A 14,371-nucleotide genomic window follows, 5' to 3' on the forward strand; every position below is an offset into this window, starting at 1 on the left:
CTAAGAGTATTGGACCTCTGTGTCACGTCATGTTCATTCCCCAAGAAATCAAGAAGTCATGGATGAATGATTAAAAGTTGATAGAAACTCTGATCAACTTAAAAAGCAATATATATATTTTTTTTTATTTCTATAAAGTTACATTTATTTTAGAGGATTTTGCCCTCCTGATTAAAATCAGGTTTCAGTCTGAGGTTAAGACAGCAGAGAAAGACCAGAGGGGCCTAAATATGGAGGGTTCTTTTCTGCTTTCTTTACTCCTTGAAGCCTGTAAAGGAGATATAAAGTAAATGTTATGTACTGTAATTTTACTGATTGATGTCACTGAATTTGCTGCGTAACATGCTACTCCCACTGCTGATGATGTCAGGGTTCGCGCTCGCATCCAGGAGGTTGAAGGAGAACAAACCCAGGAGCGTTTTTTCCGACCCCACTTCCTGCAGGCTCCGGGGGACATGATGGCTCACGAGGGCAGACTGTGCAGACTGGACTGCAAAGTACGTCGCAGGGCGGGCCGTAAAATACAGTGAGAACATTAATGCTTTTTAACCTCACCTCACTGTTGGTGTTTTATTGCAGGTTAGTGGGCTCCCCAACCCTGAGCTGATGTGGCTGGTCAACGGGAGGCCCATCTATCCAGACCTTAACCATAAGATGTTGGTGCGGGAGAACGGCATCCATTCCCTGGTCATCGACCCCCTGACACAGAATGACGCCGGAACGTATACATGTATCGCAAGCAACAAGGCAGGACAGAGCTCCTTTAGTCTGGAACTGAAAGTCGTTGGTGAGGTCTACATAAGTATCAGAGGTCATTTCTCTAATTTACTTGCTTGCAATGACGTAAGTGGAATCCATGTGATCTTCCTCCTCAGAGAAAGAAATGAAGCACCCTCCCCAGTTTGTGGAGAAGCTGCAGAACATGGGTATACCTGAGGGGGCCCCAGTGAGGCTGGAGTGCCGTGTGGCTGGTATGCCACCTCCAGTCATCTTCTGGAAGAAGGACAACGAGACCATTTCAAAAACGAAGAGCAGAGTCAGGTTAGCTGGGTGTCCGACCGTCTGAGTGGTTCAGCTTTGTTTCATTTAATCTTGAAGAGGGGCTGCTTGGTGTACATAGGAGTTGAATCTTCACAATGATACCAGGAAGTATTCACATCCCTTTACCTTTTGCACAGTTTGCTGCCTTACGTTGACAAAGTGAAGACATCTTCACAAATATTTTTGTAAATTCATAATGAATGCAAACATTTAAAGAAGTAAGTATTTACACATGTGGCTTATTTTTGTTGAAGCAACTTTGGCAGCAATCAAAGTCTTTTTGGGAATTTCTCTACAACTTTGGTTTGTTTTTGGAGAATTTCTCTCATTCTTCTCTGCAGATCATCTTGAACTCAGTCTGGTTGGATGGACGGCTTCAGCAGAAGCTACCCATCCAAGATGTTTTTCCAGAGATGTTCAATTGGACTTAAGTCCAGACTTTGGTTAGGCAGCTCCAGTATATTAACAGACCTCTTCTGATCCTGTCCTTTGTTATCGATTTTCGGGTCATTATTGTCTCTGAAGATGAGCCTTCATACTAATCTGATTTCTAGAGCACTCTCATGGCCTCTTTGTAGACTAGTAATGCATTTCCTGTACTGCAATGCAAGTGTGGATTCTCACTCCTCCAGGACATCACAATCATAAGTGCTTTAGTAGAAGGCAACTTGACTTATTCTCTTGTTTCTCAAAGATGTGTTACCTCTTATCTTGAAACACCTTCAAAAAACAAAAGAATTGCAGTTGCCTTCTACATAAGCACTTAGGATCCTGTTGCAGTTAAACATCCTCACAACATGATGCGGCCACCACCAAGCTTCACAGTAGGGATGGTGTTAGCCATGTGATCAGGTAAGCATTGCTTGTTTTTTTCCAGGCAGTCTTCAAGCCAAAAACCTCTAGTTTGGTTATTGGTTCATCAGACCAGAGAATTATTTTCCTCCTGGTCTGACAATCCATGAGGTGCATTTTGGTGAAATGAAAGCCGTTTTTTTAATGGGGAGTGGCTTCTGTCTGGTCACCCTACCATAAACGCCGGATTGGTGAAGTGCCTTGGTTGACCTTCTGGATGGTTCTCCTGTCTCCACAAGGGAACCAATTGGTCAAATAAGTGAGTTCTCGGCCACTTCTTTGACTAAGGCCCTTCTTTCCCAAATATTTGGTTTGGTCAGGTGACCAGATAGAGGGAGGGTTCTGGTGGTTCCAAATCTTTCTCCAATTCCAAATAATGGAGACCACAGTGCTTTTCAGAATGCTCCTGAAGTTATATGTACGCCCCCAGATTTGTGCCATGAAAGACCCCAGTCTGGGAGCTCTGGTGATATGTTCTGTCAACTGTGAGACCTTCTTCAAACAGGTGTGCTTCTTATCAAGTCTCATTTAATGAACTGAATTTACCACAGACGGACTCTAATCAATTTACAGAAACATCTCAAGGAGGTTCAGTGGAAATCGAGTGCATCTGAGCTCAGTTTTGAGTGTCATAGCAAAAGATGTGAATACTTATATACTTATAATGTTTACTTTCTCTTATTTACAAAACTATCTGAAAGCATCTTTTCACTTTGTCATTTTGGATTATTTTGTGTTGTTTTAATATATATATATATATACATATAATATATATATATATATATACTAAAAGTGGAAAAATAAAGGGGTGTGAATATTTACTGGTGGCACTGTGATTACAGTAGACAGTGGTCGCAGTCATCTCACTTTGGTCAATCACTGAGAGGTTCTCTTGGAGGAGTCAATCAAAGGGATTTTGTTTACCATCTAATACAACATCATGGCTGCAATAAAAAATGACTAGAAGTTGCTAAATAATGTGAGCAACTAATTGTGCCGGTACCGGTACTGAAAGGGGGAGGAATAAAGCTGTGGGTGGCTGTTAGGTATTAATTAGTCAAACTCAGAGGAACGACACAGAGTCTCTGTTATCTTACGGCAAAAAGGGGTAGCCACACTGCAGTGCAACTACACAGAGTGAAGCTCCCAGTCTTTATTTATGGGAAAAAGATAAGAAACAATGGTGGGAGTAGAAAATGAAACAGGGTGCGATCCAGCCTGGCCTTCAGGCTCACATGCTGAGTTCACGTGTGCAGCTCAGTACGGAATGTACAAAGTCTCATGAGAAACACAGAAAACAAATAAAACAAGTTTTCGCACACAACAGTGACACAAAAATAAATATGTTTACAACTACATCTAAGCTTTCTTCTGTCAGTATTTTTATTTTATTTTGTATTATTTTATTTTGATAAGTCTAGTTTGCTTTTTGGCAGTCTTTAATTAAGCATAATATTTTTAAGCCTTTGTTTTCTGTATGATCTACATTGTCAAACTAAATTAACCAAAAAAGAAACAATCAAAAACCGTTACAAGTATGCATGATTAATTTGAAGTCAACTCAGAGGGTGGAATATCTCCTATTCTGATTGCAGCTGTGGGGGATTACTGTGTGAGGACTGGGCTGCCTGTGAGTGCCTTGGTATAGCGAAGGAGCCCACAGCACCACCCACTGATCTATATTATACTCGCCTTCATGCCAGATCCTCAAATATTCTCCAGTAACACCAAAAAAAAGTTTTAGATTTATTGCTGGTGAACAACAATGACCTAAGGAAAACACATGGAACAAATGTCTGTTAGTGCAAAGTTATGATAATATTTAATACACTTTTTTACTTAAGCTGTTTAAAGGGTTTTGGATGCCGAATTTGCTCTTCTGTGGGCTCTGTTTGAAGCACATTTTTACCTTGACTCTTCCATTAAAATTTCTGCCTGATATTTTCCATCTAAGATTACTCTGGCTACTGTCTGCTGCAGGTAAGATACTGACAACTTCTAGCTACTCCACTCGACCCCACTCTCGAATAATTAAACTATCCCTTTAATAGAAATGAAATGCTTTAAGGTTTGATGTGTTTCCTGTCTATAATCTACACTACCTTCAAATCAAAAAAGAATCTAACTTAAAATAGGACTGATTCTCTGGTATGCTTTTATTTCAGTATGACCCAGGACACTACAGGATATGTTTGCCTTCTCATTCATCCAACAGCAAAAGATGATGCTGGCTGGTACACCGTGTCAGCAAAAAATGATGCTGGAGTTGTATCTTGCACCTGCAGACTTGATATCTATGGTAAATACTCTGTATAGCTGGCAGGTTTCTGAAGTTATCCACTCTGTAACTGTGTAGTAATACCAGCTTGCTGCTGCATCTTCAGCACAGTGGCATCAGAGTATCCCAGCACCAATGAGGAAAGCTCCACGAACGAGCAGCCGCTACGCCGCTCTGACAGACCAGGGGCTCGACATTAAGTCGGCTTTTTTCACGTCAGACACCAGCCCCATCCTGTTCGCCAGCTCCCCTCCCGAGGCAAACCTGGAGAGCGAGGAGCTGTGAACGCTCACCGTCGTGGGGATCCTCGCGTTCTGTGACCCCCTGAGGTCAAAACACAATGAGACTAACAAGAAAAGCAATAACCAAGCAGATTTTGTGTGATACATTTGAAGTGTTACATTCAGATTACAGCAGCAATGATGTAATTTGTTAAAGCAATCAGCACTAATAGTGAGTTTTTCACCATTCCTATTTACTCAAGATGTATGAACAAAGTTTTACATGCAGAAAAAAACATACACAGTCTTATGAAAATCTCATGAGCCACATGTGGAGATGAATATTTTTCTCTTGTAGGTTTGATTGATTCACATACTTTTAACCTTAGAATTAGCTGTGAAGTAAAGACCAATGCTTAATGCAGGTCATATCTGCTCTTAACTGCTAGTCCCGTACCTTAAGTATGTTCTTGTACCACATATTGTTAATGCCAGGCACATATACCTGTACTGCTTGTACTGGTTTTAAGTTATTGCTCACTAACATCCAGATGTAGCTGAGAATATGCATGCATACAGACACTTTTCTGATTCTTTCTAGTGGATGTTTTTTGTTCTCAAATCAGAAAGATTTAACGACTCTACACAAAATTCCCTGAAATTGTAATATAAATAATTTCAGAGAAAATCTTAAACAATGCCAACAGTGATACTGCCCTAAAATCCAACATACATACAATGCTGTGAGAAGGTAATTGCCCCCCTACAGATTGCCTCTACTTTTGCTTCTTTGTCACACTTAAAGGTTTCAGATCACCAAACAAAATTTAATATTAATTATATAACGTGAATAAATGCAAAACCAGTTTTCAAGTGATGATTTCATTCATCAAGGGAAAAAAAGCTATCCAAACCAACCTGACCCCATGTGAAAAAGTAATAGCCGCTCTTTTTCTATCATTTATTAACTTTAACTAGATTATATTTTTGGTCCAGTTTCACTACCCAAACTCAGGACTGACTGCTTTCTGACCTGCAGAATCCAGACACCACTTAAATAGAACCTGTCTGTCAACATGAAGTAGGCTAAACGATTCAAAAATAGATGTGAAAAAAATTCAGGAGTTGTTGGCCTACCAAAATTACTCCAAGGTTGTACCCAGGAGGTCAGAGAAGAACCCAGAGCAACATCTAAAGCACTGCAGGCCTTGCTTACCTCAGTTAAGGTCAGAGTTCATGACTCAGCAATAAGAAAAAGAGACTGGACAAAATGACATCCATGGGAGAGTTTTGGGGTAAACAATGCTGCTGACCAAAATGAACACAGAGGTACGTCTGTCACTAATCAGAAAAATATCATGTGGACTAATGAGACAAAAGTTAAGCCCACTTGGGTAATGCATTCACCTCAAGGATCCAAAGCACACCACCAAGTCCATGTTTGAGGCTGTTCTCAGAACTTAAATCTGATTAAGATGCTGTGTCATGACCCCATAAAGACAATACATGCTGGGCATCTATCCAAGATGGCTAAATTATCCACAACGATTGATGGATTCATTGGCAGTAATCACAATCGCTTGATGTCGGTTCTTGCAGTTGCACAACCAGTTATTAGGTTTAGGAAGAAGCACATATAATTGTACTTTCTCCTAGATAAAATTGTTGGTACCCCTCGGTTAATGAAAGAAAAACCCACAATGGTCACAGAAATAACTTGAATCTGACAAAGGTAATAACAGGCCTGGACAAAAATAATGGCACCCTTAACTTAATATTTTGTTGCACTACCTTTTGAGGCAATCACTGCAATCAAATGCTTCCTGTAACTGTCAATGAGACTTCTGCACTTCTCAGCAGGTATTCTGGCCCATTCCTCATGAGCAAACTGCTCCAGTTGTCTCCGGTTTGAAGGGAGCCTTTTTCCAGACGGCATGTTTCAGCTCCTTCCAAAGATGCTCAATAGGATTTAGGTCAGGGCTCATAGAAGGCCACTTCAGAATAGTCCAATGTTTTCCTCTTAGACATTCTTGGGTGTTTTTAGCTGTGCGTTTTGGGTCATTATCCTGTTGAAAGACCCATGACCTGCGACTGAGACCAAGCTTTCTGACACTAGGCAGCACATTTCTCTCTAGAATCCCTTGATAGTCTTGAGATTTCATTATACCTTCACAGATTCAAGACACCCTGTGCCAGATGCAGCAAAGCAGCCCCAGAACATAACAGAGCCTCCTCCATGTTTCACAGTAAGGACAGTGTTCCTCTCTTCATATGCTTTATTTTTCCATCTGCAAACATAGAGTTGATGTGCCTTGCCAAAAAGTTCAGTTTCTGTCTCATCTGTCCATAGGACATTCTCCCAGAAGCTTTGTGGCTTGTCAACATGTAGTTTGGCAAATTCCAGTCTGGCTTTTTTATGATTTGTTTTCAACAATGGTCTCCTTGGTCGTCTCCCATTAAGTCCACTTTGCCTCAGACAATGTCGGATGGTGCGATCTGACACTGATGTTCCTTGAGTTTGAAGTTCACCTTTAACCTCTTTAGAAGTTTTTCTGGGCTCTTTTGTTACCGTTCATATTATCCGTCTCTTTGTTTTGTCATCAATTTTCCTCCTGCGGCCACATCCAGGGAGGTTGGCTACAGTTCATGGATCTTAAATTTCTGAATATGTGCAACTTTAGTCACAGGAACATGAAGCTGCTTGGAGGTGGTCTTATAACCTTTACCTTTAACATGCTTGTCTATAATGTTCTTTCTAATCTCCTGAGACAACTCTTTCCTTCGCTTCTTCTGGTCCATGTTGAGTGTGGTTCACACCATGTCACCAAACAGCACAGTGGCTACCTGTAGCCCTATATATAGGCCCACTGACTGATTACAAGAATGGAGACACCTGTGATGCTAATTAATGGACACAACTTGATTTAACACGTCCCTTTGATCACATTATTTTCAGGGGTACCATAATTTTTGTCCAGGCCTGTTTCATTAGTTTATTTTTTAAAATAATTCTGTTGAAGCATGTTTGAAAAGCAACGTCTGACTTTCATTTGTTAATTTTCATAGAATTTTTATTCATTATTACCTTTGTCAGATTCAAGTTATTTCTGTGACCATTGTGGGTTTTTCTTTCATTAACCGAGGGGTACCAACATTGTTGTCCACGTGTGTAGGACAAGGTTGATTTGGATAGCATTTTTCCCCTAATAAATAAAACCATCATTTGAAAAGAGCTCTTTCTGTAATTACTCAGATAATTTTAGTTTCATTTTAAAATTAATTCGCTGACCTGAAACATTTAACAGTTCAGGAATGTGGAAACAGAATAAATCTGTAAGGGAGCAATTACTTTTTTACAGCACTGTCCAAGTTCAGGTTCAGGCGCTCTCACAGATTAAGGTAAATGACTTGAATTAAGCAAAGTTTATTGTTTTGTGTTCTTCAGACCCCAGCGAGACTTCTGATCTAGTCGTGCAAGCCAGGATGTAAAAGGTGAAAATGGGCTCTGTAAGAAGTTAGGCTCTGAGAATAGTTTTTGCTTCCCCAAAGCAAACACAACCAGAATGCAGGATCTCTCTCAGATAGAGTTAGCCAATAATTCTCACACCTGCATTTGTTACCCTAAGAGGAGTTGTCGTGTGGGAAATGAGCATGAGTAAACTACATTGCTATGGAAGGCCAGGGGGTCCAAAAGTATCTGATTTTTCACATATCTACAGATGTAAAGTACTTGTTTGAGTCACTGTTTGAGCATTGACTGCATGTTATTTCCATGTTACTGCTTGCTGCAGCTGTTCAGCCCTGGGTCTCAGCAGCCAACATGGAGTGTATCAAGCCTGTATATGCTGTTGACCGAAGAGCCAAATAAAATGTAACCATAAAAACACCTTTCTAATGTGCTGATTTGCAAAAAACACGCAATACTTTACATGTCAAAGATGCTTTTGGCTCCTCTGGCTTTCACTACACTGTTATTATCTATGTCTAGATGCTCTTGGTAGTAAAAGCAATGAAAAATCACCACAATTGAAGAAATTTGAAGAAAATAAACTGCATCTGGGCTTTTTTAAGGTTAATATTGCAGAGTAGGAGATGCTTTACACTTCTCAAACCACATTTTTTATTATTTTTTATTGTGTTTAGCTTTAAATACTTTTTGTGTATTTTAGTGTAAGAAGGTTGATGAGAAATAAAATGTAGACTTGATTGAATCCAGTGAAAGATCAGAAAGAAACATGAAAAGATCTGAAAAGTTTCTGTATTTTTTCTGTGGTGAAAATGTTTGAAATGTTTCCCGCAGAGATTATTTTTGCATTAAATAAAATGATTTCTCTGAGTTCGCGGTTCACAATTATGCACCATGTTTTTAATTTGCATGCATACCTGCAGCTTACGGAGAAACACCTGAACAAAAACTATGTAGTTATAACACAACTGTGCTAATTCATGGATGGCTTGCTCTTTATACACTCAAAATGCTTTCTTTTGTTGAAACCTTTTCTTTCTTTGATGAGTTAATTAAGCTTTGTATTGACAAATATTTATCTATTAAAATAAATCTACAGTAAAAGTTGCAGGTTTGGAGAAATAAGCTGGCATTAGACAAAAAGAAAAATCACAAAGACTCTCCTGGGAGATTTTGTTGTCCTTGATTTAATAAAATCAAGTCAGCATGTTGAACAGAAGGTCTGAAAGGTCAGATTCACCGGATGTAAAGTTGCACACTGTAAAATAAATAATAAATAAAGTAAATAAATAAAGTTCTATTTATGCAAAGGAGTGGCATGTTTATTCTGCTCTGGATTTTGTCTCAAATCATTCTGCACAATTATAGGAATAAACCCAATTTGCAGAGCCGAACCATGATACAAAGTCACATTTAATTTGGTGCTCACCAACAGCTAAGCCCTTTACCCATCAGCCTCGCAGGATGCATCAGTTTGATATTCTCCATGTCTGATTGGTTTTTCATGGGCGCAAGTTAACTCATGATCGGCTGGCAATAAATTCCCTAAAATCAAAGTGCTCATCAGTCACTTCATATCACCAACTAAATTACACTTTGGATGAAAGGCTTATTTTAAAAATAGACAGGTTACTTTTTTCTGGAATTTACAGGGTTGTTTGCTTTTGTTTTTTGTTGTTTTCCTCCTCTTCCAACATAAAGTTTCAAACTTTATTTTAAAAGTTCTTTTCATGTCGTCAACTCAGTCAAGCCTAAAGCCAATACATAGAATAGGGAATGTGTACACCTTAGAACGGTGCAAAGTGCCTGCAGTGACAATATACACCATTTACTGTATATTCCCTCAGCAGATAGAGAATGACATCAGAACAATGAAGCTTCTAAACATGTCTCACTGTAACATAACCTGACTAGGCGCGTGTTTGTGTCTGCTGGTTAAAATGTGCTTGCTCTTTGTTTAGTGAAGTAACTTAACGTGTGTAGAGTATTCAGAAAGTGTATTTAAGTAAGAATTGTTTTATTTCAAAATAGTATTACTCAAGTAATAATAAAAAAATATAGTGCAGTTCAACTACTTCTAGACATTTCTTTCAAAAAGTTACGAGAGTAAATGTAACTGAGTAAATGTAAGCAAGTGGTGTCAGCCATGCATCATGTGTAAGCTTTAACAGTGATTCATCTCCAAGTTTACTGCATGTTCCTGGTGTTGAGGCTGTTTTAAATGGTTTGTCCTTGTTTCTTCAGTTAGGTTGAACAAAGAAGTGCAGAAAGTGAATTAGAATTTATTAATAGTAATTTATTAGTTTACTTAAAGTATGATGAAATTACAAGTTATTTGACTCTGAAAAGATATTTCCAGTCTAAGTAGCTCATGTAATATGACAACCAGACATGTTGAATCATTTGGGTTTACATATTTAATAAAATGTAACTGTCATCCATCTCTGCTGAAAGCCTGTTTTCCTGTCCTCAGATCAGAACCCTATTAGCTCAAACGATTCCAACGAAAAAACGGGAAAACGCAGGAGCCAATTAAGCATCACTAATCAGTCCAATTAGAGCGGATGAGGGTTCAAATAGGCATAAAATTACATTCACCTTACATGACCTAATTAGACTGAAAGCCCATCTGACCAGCTGCCAGGCCTACTTGTTAACTGGGTTCTGGGGGCGTTTCTTGAATTTAAATTCCTCCTCAGTGTTTGGGGGAAATGTTGTTCTTTTTTAAATCAATAACACCGACAGCTTGTTTTAATATCAACATTGACATATTGTAGAATTGTGTTTTATATTTCCAAGTTTAATTACTGTAGTTTTTAATGGTAACTGTTATATTTTGACCTTAAAACCAACACTTTTGCAGTAAACACATCAAGGATTGTAGTTCCATCAAGTAAATAAAACCTGCTGCTGCGTCTTTAACCGACGTTGCTGATATTTAATCCAACCAGCCATATTCAGTGAATTCTCTCTAACACTTTCTCTTGCTCTGAAACATACGCTTCGTCCCTTAATCTCCATTTCTCCATAAGGAGATCTGGAGATATGAGACGGCGTGTTTTTATCAGGGCAGACTGGTCACTCCTCAGCTGTGACATATGGCCTTTGGCAGAGGGCATCACTCAACCATCGGTGCTCAGACAAGCCAATCACATTAGAGAACAACAAAAAGAGGCACGTTAAGGCCTGACAGGACAAGCAGCAGCTGGCAAACTCCATCAATCTGTAATAAATGAACCGACTGGTAGATGGGATTATATGCCTAAATGCACAGCGAAACCAGTCAATCCCAAAATGACCAGACAGCATCAGCTTGTGTGCATGACTTAATACCAGCGACATGCATTAATCTGGGAGTCTGACAATGATTAATCATTCATAACCCTCCTCTGCAGCCAAGCTGCGTACGCACTGACATGAGCTGCAAGAGAAGAACAGAGAAATAAAACAGTAAACTATATTAATTAGAAGTACAATATAAGGAAATATTCACTGAAGATTATACAGTAAAAAGTGAGAAAGATAAAGTCAAGTTTAAAAAAAAGAATTCATGCTTTTTTTTTACATTTTCTTACTTTTATTTTATATTTTGTACAACATTTTTTACAGTTTTATTTGCCATTTCAAAATGTAACAGTTTTCCTGTCTCAGTTTAGCAGATTTTTCCAGCAGTTTTGACAATAATCTGGACATTTCAGTGCAGAACATTTACCTTGTTGGATTTTACTTTGTTTTATTTTCATCTGGAAAAACTCAGAATAAGAATCAAAATCTACAAAACAAAATCTGAATCTTTAAATCAAAGTTTGCCATGTGTGGCGCCTATATTTAGTTTGGATCTGCACCAATCAATCAACCAATATTGCCTTGATCAGTTCTGATCTGCGATCTGTAACAGCAATGTTGTTTATTAAATATTATTAATAATTTTTTAGTTGATCATTAAACGCATCACAGCTAAGAATAAGTATAATTGGTCAAAGTTGGAATAAAGTAAGAGTTTGATGTGATTTTGTTTGTTCTCTAAACCAGATCCAGTTGAGGAACCAAAGGTCCACCTTAAAAACCTGGTGAAGTATCTGGAGGCTAAACAAAAAACAGCGAAATGGCCCTCTATTTTTAAATGGCTCCATTTATCTGTGGTGTCTCTGCCAGTATAACTTAAAAATAAAAAACATAAATTAGTCAGACAAGTTGTGACGTGGCTAATCACAGGTAACGGACATCATTAAATGCAATTTAATGTTCATATTGTTTTTAGAAATTCATTTGTTTGAAAAATATGTGGAAACCAAACCAGTTATTATTTATCCATATATGAAAGGTTATAAAATCACATCATACTTTGATTTTAGAATATTATTTGGTTATTTTTGAATTCATGTGGTCCTTTAAATGTTATCAAGCAGCAGAAGAAATACAGCAACAATAACATTTGAAATACTGATGTTCTTATAGAGTGAAAAACAGTTAACCTGAAACTGTACCTTTAAATGTGAGTGGATTGTTGGACTTCAGCAGCAGCAGATGGACATAACAGACAGACATATTGCTTCTTGCACCACTTCACAGATCAATTATTCATTTGGCATCATGTGTTCACCAACAACACAAGAGACGTTAATGCATCTCCTGAAATGTCACTCATCAGAAACCAAGCAGCAGTAAACAAGCATGATGGGGATATGGGAACCCCTGGTTAGATGTTTCTGTTCCTGGAGCATTTAAGTCTTCTCACCATCTTGCTCCATCCTGTTTAACACCCATAATCCCCCTGAGGTGATGCTTAAAATCCCCCAGGTTAAAGGCCTCACTTACACTTCTGTTGCCTCAAGCTAATCTCAGATTATTGCCCCTCATCACACAGAGGGCAGCTTTATGAGAGCGGAAGGATGTATTTATGGAAAACCTGACAGCCTCACCTGCAAAGGTGCTTTTTCCATCTTCCACTTACAGTTCCTGTATTATTAGATCCAGTTTTAGTTTTAGGGAAAACACTCTTTGAGGTCAATTTGTTCCAAAGCTTTCTAGAACTGTTCTAGGAAAATATGATCTTTATTACTCCAGAACTGAGCAAGTTTCCAAAATGTATCCATTCCAGTTTAGCAACATTTGCATTGTTTGCCGGAGTTGGAGCGAAGACCCAGTTCAGTGTTTTTCAGTGTTTGGATCATCAGCGGTGGTGAGCCAAGCTGCCAGATGGTCGACTTTTGGTGTTTGTGACACATGGCTCTGAGTGAAGCCATGGCCAGATCGCCCGGACCGTGATAATTAAAATTTCATTAGGGTTTGTTTGTGTGGGTGTGTGCTGAGAGTGGGTGTGGGTGTTTACGAGTCTGTAGGGGTGTGTTTCTCTGTGGGTAATTTTGATGAAGGGGTCAGGGGGTGGGTGGGCGGAGTGGGGACTCCACCTGCTGCCACCTGTTTGTCTGCTCCATCTTATAAAAGGAGCTTCTTCACTGTCTCCAGGATCATCTTGGAGCCTTCAGACTATCTGGAGTTACATGTGTTTGACTCTCAGCTTGGACAAAATCCTGACTTGAAAAACCAGGAACCATCAATGAACTTTGAATCTGGTCCTGAGAAGCTGTTTGTCTCATCTCTTGACTTGAATTTGTCCGATCCTGATTTGTCTGCAGCCATGAAGTCCCGTCGGCCCAGCAGCACGGACTCTGGTTCCGAGTCCTCAGAGCTGGACTCCAAGACCCCAGAGAAATTTGAGACCACTACAAGGCGACGGACGGCAGCCAATGCCAGAGAGAGGAAGAGGATGCAGGGTCTGAACACGGCCTTCGACCGCCTGCGGAAAGTGGTGCCCCAGTGGGGGCAGGACAAAAAACTGTCCAAGTATGAAACCCTGCAGATGGCCCTCAGCTACATCATGGCCCTCAACAGGATCCTGACTGACACCAGGAGGCACGCAGCTCCTCACCGACAGTGGCTGGACCTGCAGCTGGACGTTGTGCAGCCTGAGAACTACTCGTGTCTGATGTGTCCTGCAGGACAGGAGTACGTCCAATCCTCCTTTTCTTATGAGTTCGACGGCCATCACGTCTATGCATAAACTGCTGGCGGATAATCAGTCATGTTGTTGGACAATGTGAACGTCTTCCTTCTAGTCTGGGAGACAGTAAATACATTTGTATTGCTTTATTCCTGCTCTGTATTTATTTTGCAGTTAACTGACTCTCAGAGAGTCTTCGGATTTTATTTGAAGTCCTTTGCATGTTTTTTGATAGAAAAAGTCCTGTTGAGCAAAGTATTGTTCAAACTACAACTATAAAAGAGTTGTAGCATCATTGCAACTGAATGAAGGAAATGTGTCATAAGGTATTTTTAATATGACCCAAAAAAAAGGAATGAGGTGCAATCTTCGATGAATTGTGAAACAATCATAGTGGTCCTACAGGCAGAGTGGAGATGGCATGTTTGTAGAGTTTAAATATAGGTTTTATTTTTCACAAACCTCTATTTTGTTTAAAAATTCTTCAGAAAGAATAAAGCTATTTTGTA

At 39.3% G+C, this 14,371-nt stretch overlaps 2 protein-coding genes across 4 annotated transcripts in view; both read left to right on the top strand.

Moving 5' to 3' along the window:
• mypn (myopalladin) overlaps window positions 1–4,690 on the top strand; it is a 33,330-nt gene extending 28,640 nt beyond the window's left edge. For all 3 annotated transcript variants that reach the window (XM_047352473.1, XM_047352475.1, XM_047352474.1), the window contains 5 exons: window positions 371–497; window positions 580–787; window positions 876–1,041; window positions 4,059–4,192; window positions 4,278–4,690. In XM_047352473.1, coding sequence (XP_047208429.1) covers window positions 371–497; window positions 580–787; window positions 876–1,041; window positions 4,059–4,192; window positions 4,278–4,456 — 814 coding nt within the window. In that variant the 3' untranslated portion in view covers window positions 4,457–4,690. The remainder of the gene's footprint in view (window positions 1–370; window positions 498–579; window positions 788–875; window positions 1,042–4,058; window positions 4,193–4,277) is intronic.
• An 8,660-nt stretch (window positions 4,691–13,350) lies between these two features.
• Window positions 13,351–14,371, top strand: atoh7 (atonal bHLH transcription factor 7). Its single transcript, XM_047352262.1, has one exon. It carries the CDS (start codon window positions 13,419–13,421, stop codon window positions 13,920–13,922), a length of 504 nt encoding a protein of 167 aa, XP_047208218.1. The 5' UTR covers window positions 13,351–13,418; the 3' UTR covers window positions 13,923–14,371.

Source organism: Girardinichthys multiradiatus, chromosome 22 (assembly GCF_021462225.1).
Source record: "Girardinichthys multiradiatus isolate DD_20200921_A chromosome 22, DD_fGirMul_XY1, whole genome shotgun sequence".
In the NCBI taxonomy this organism is placed as follows: domain Eukaryota; kingdom Metazoa; phylum Chordata; class Actinopteri; order Cyprinodontiformes; family Goodeidae; genus Girardinichthys; species Girardinichthys multiradiatus.

Coding starts and splice junctions, on each gene's coding strand:
- atoh7 (XM_047352262.1), top strand. CDS start 13,419: ATGAACTTTGAATCTGGTCCTGAGAAGCTGTTTGTCTCATCTCTTGAC.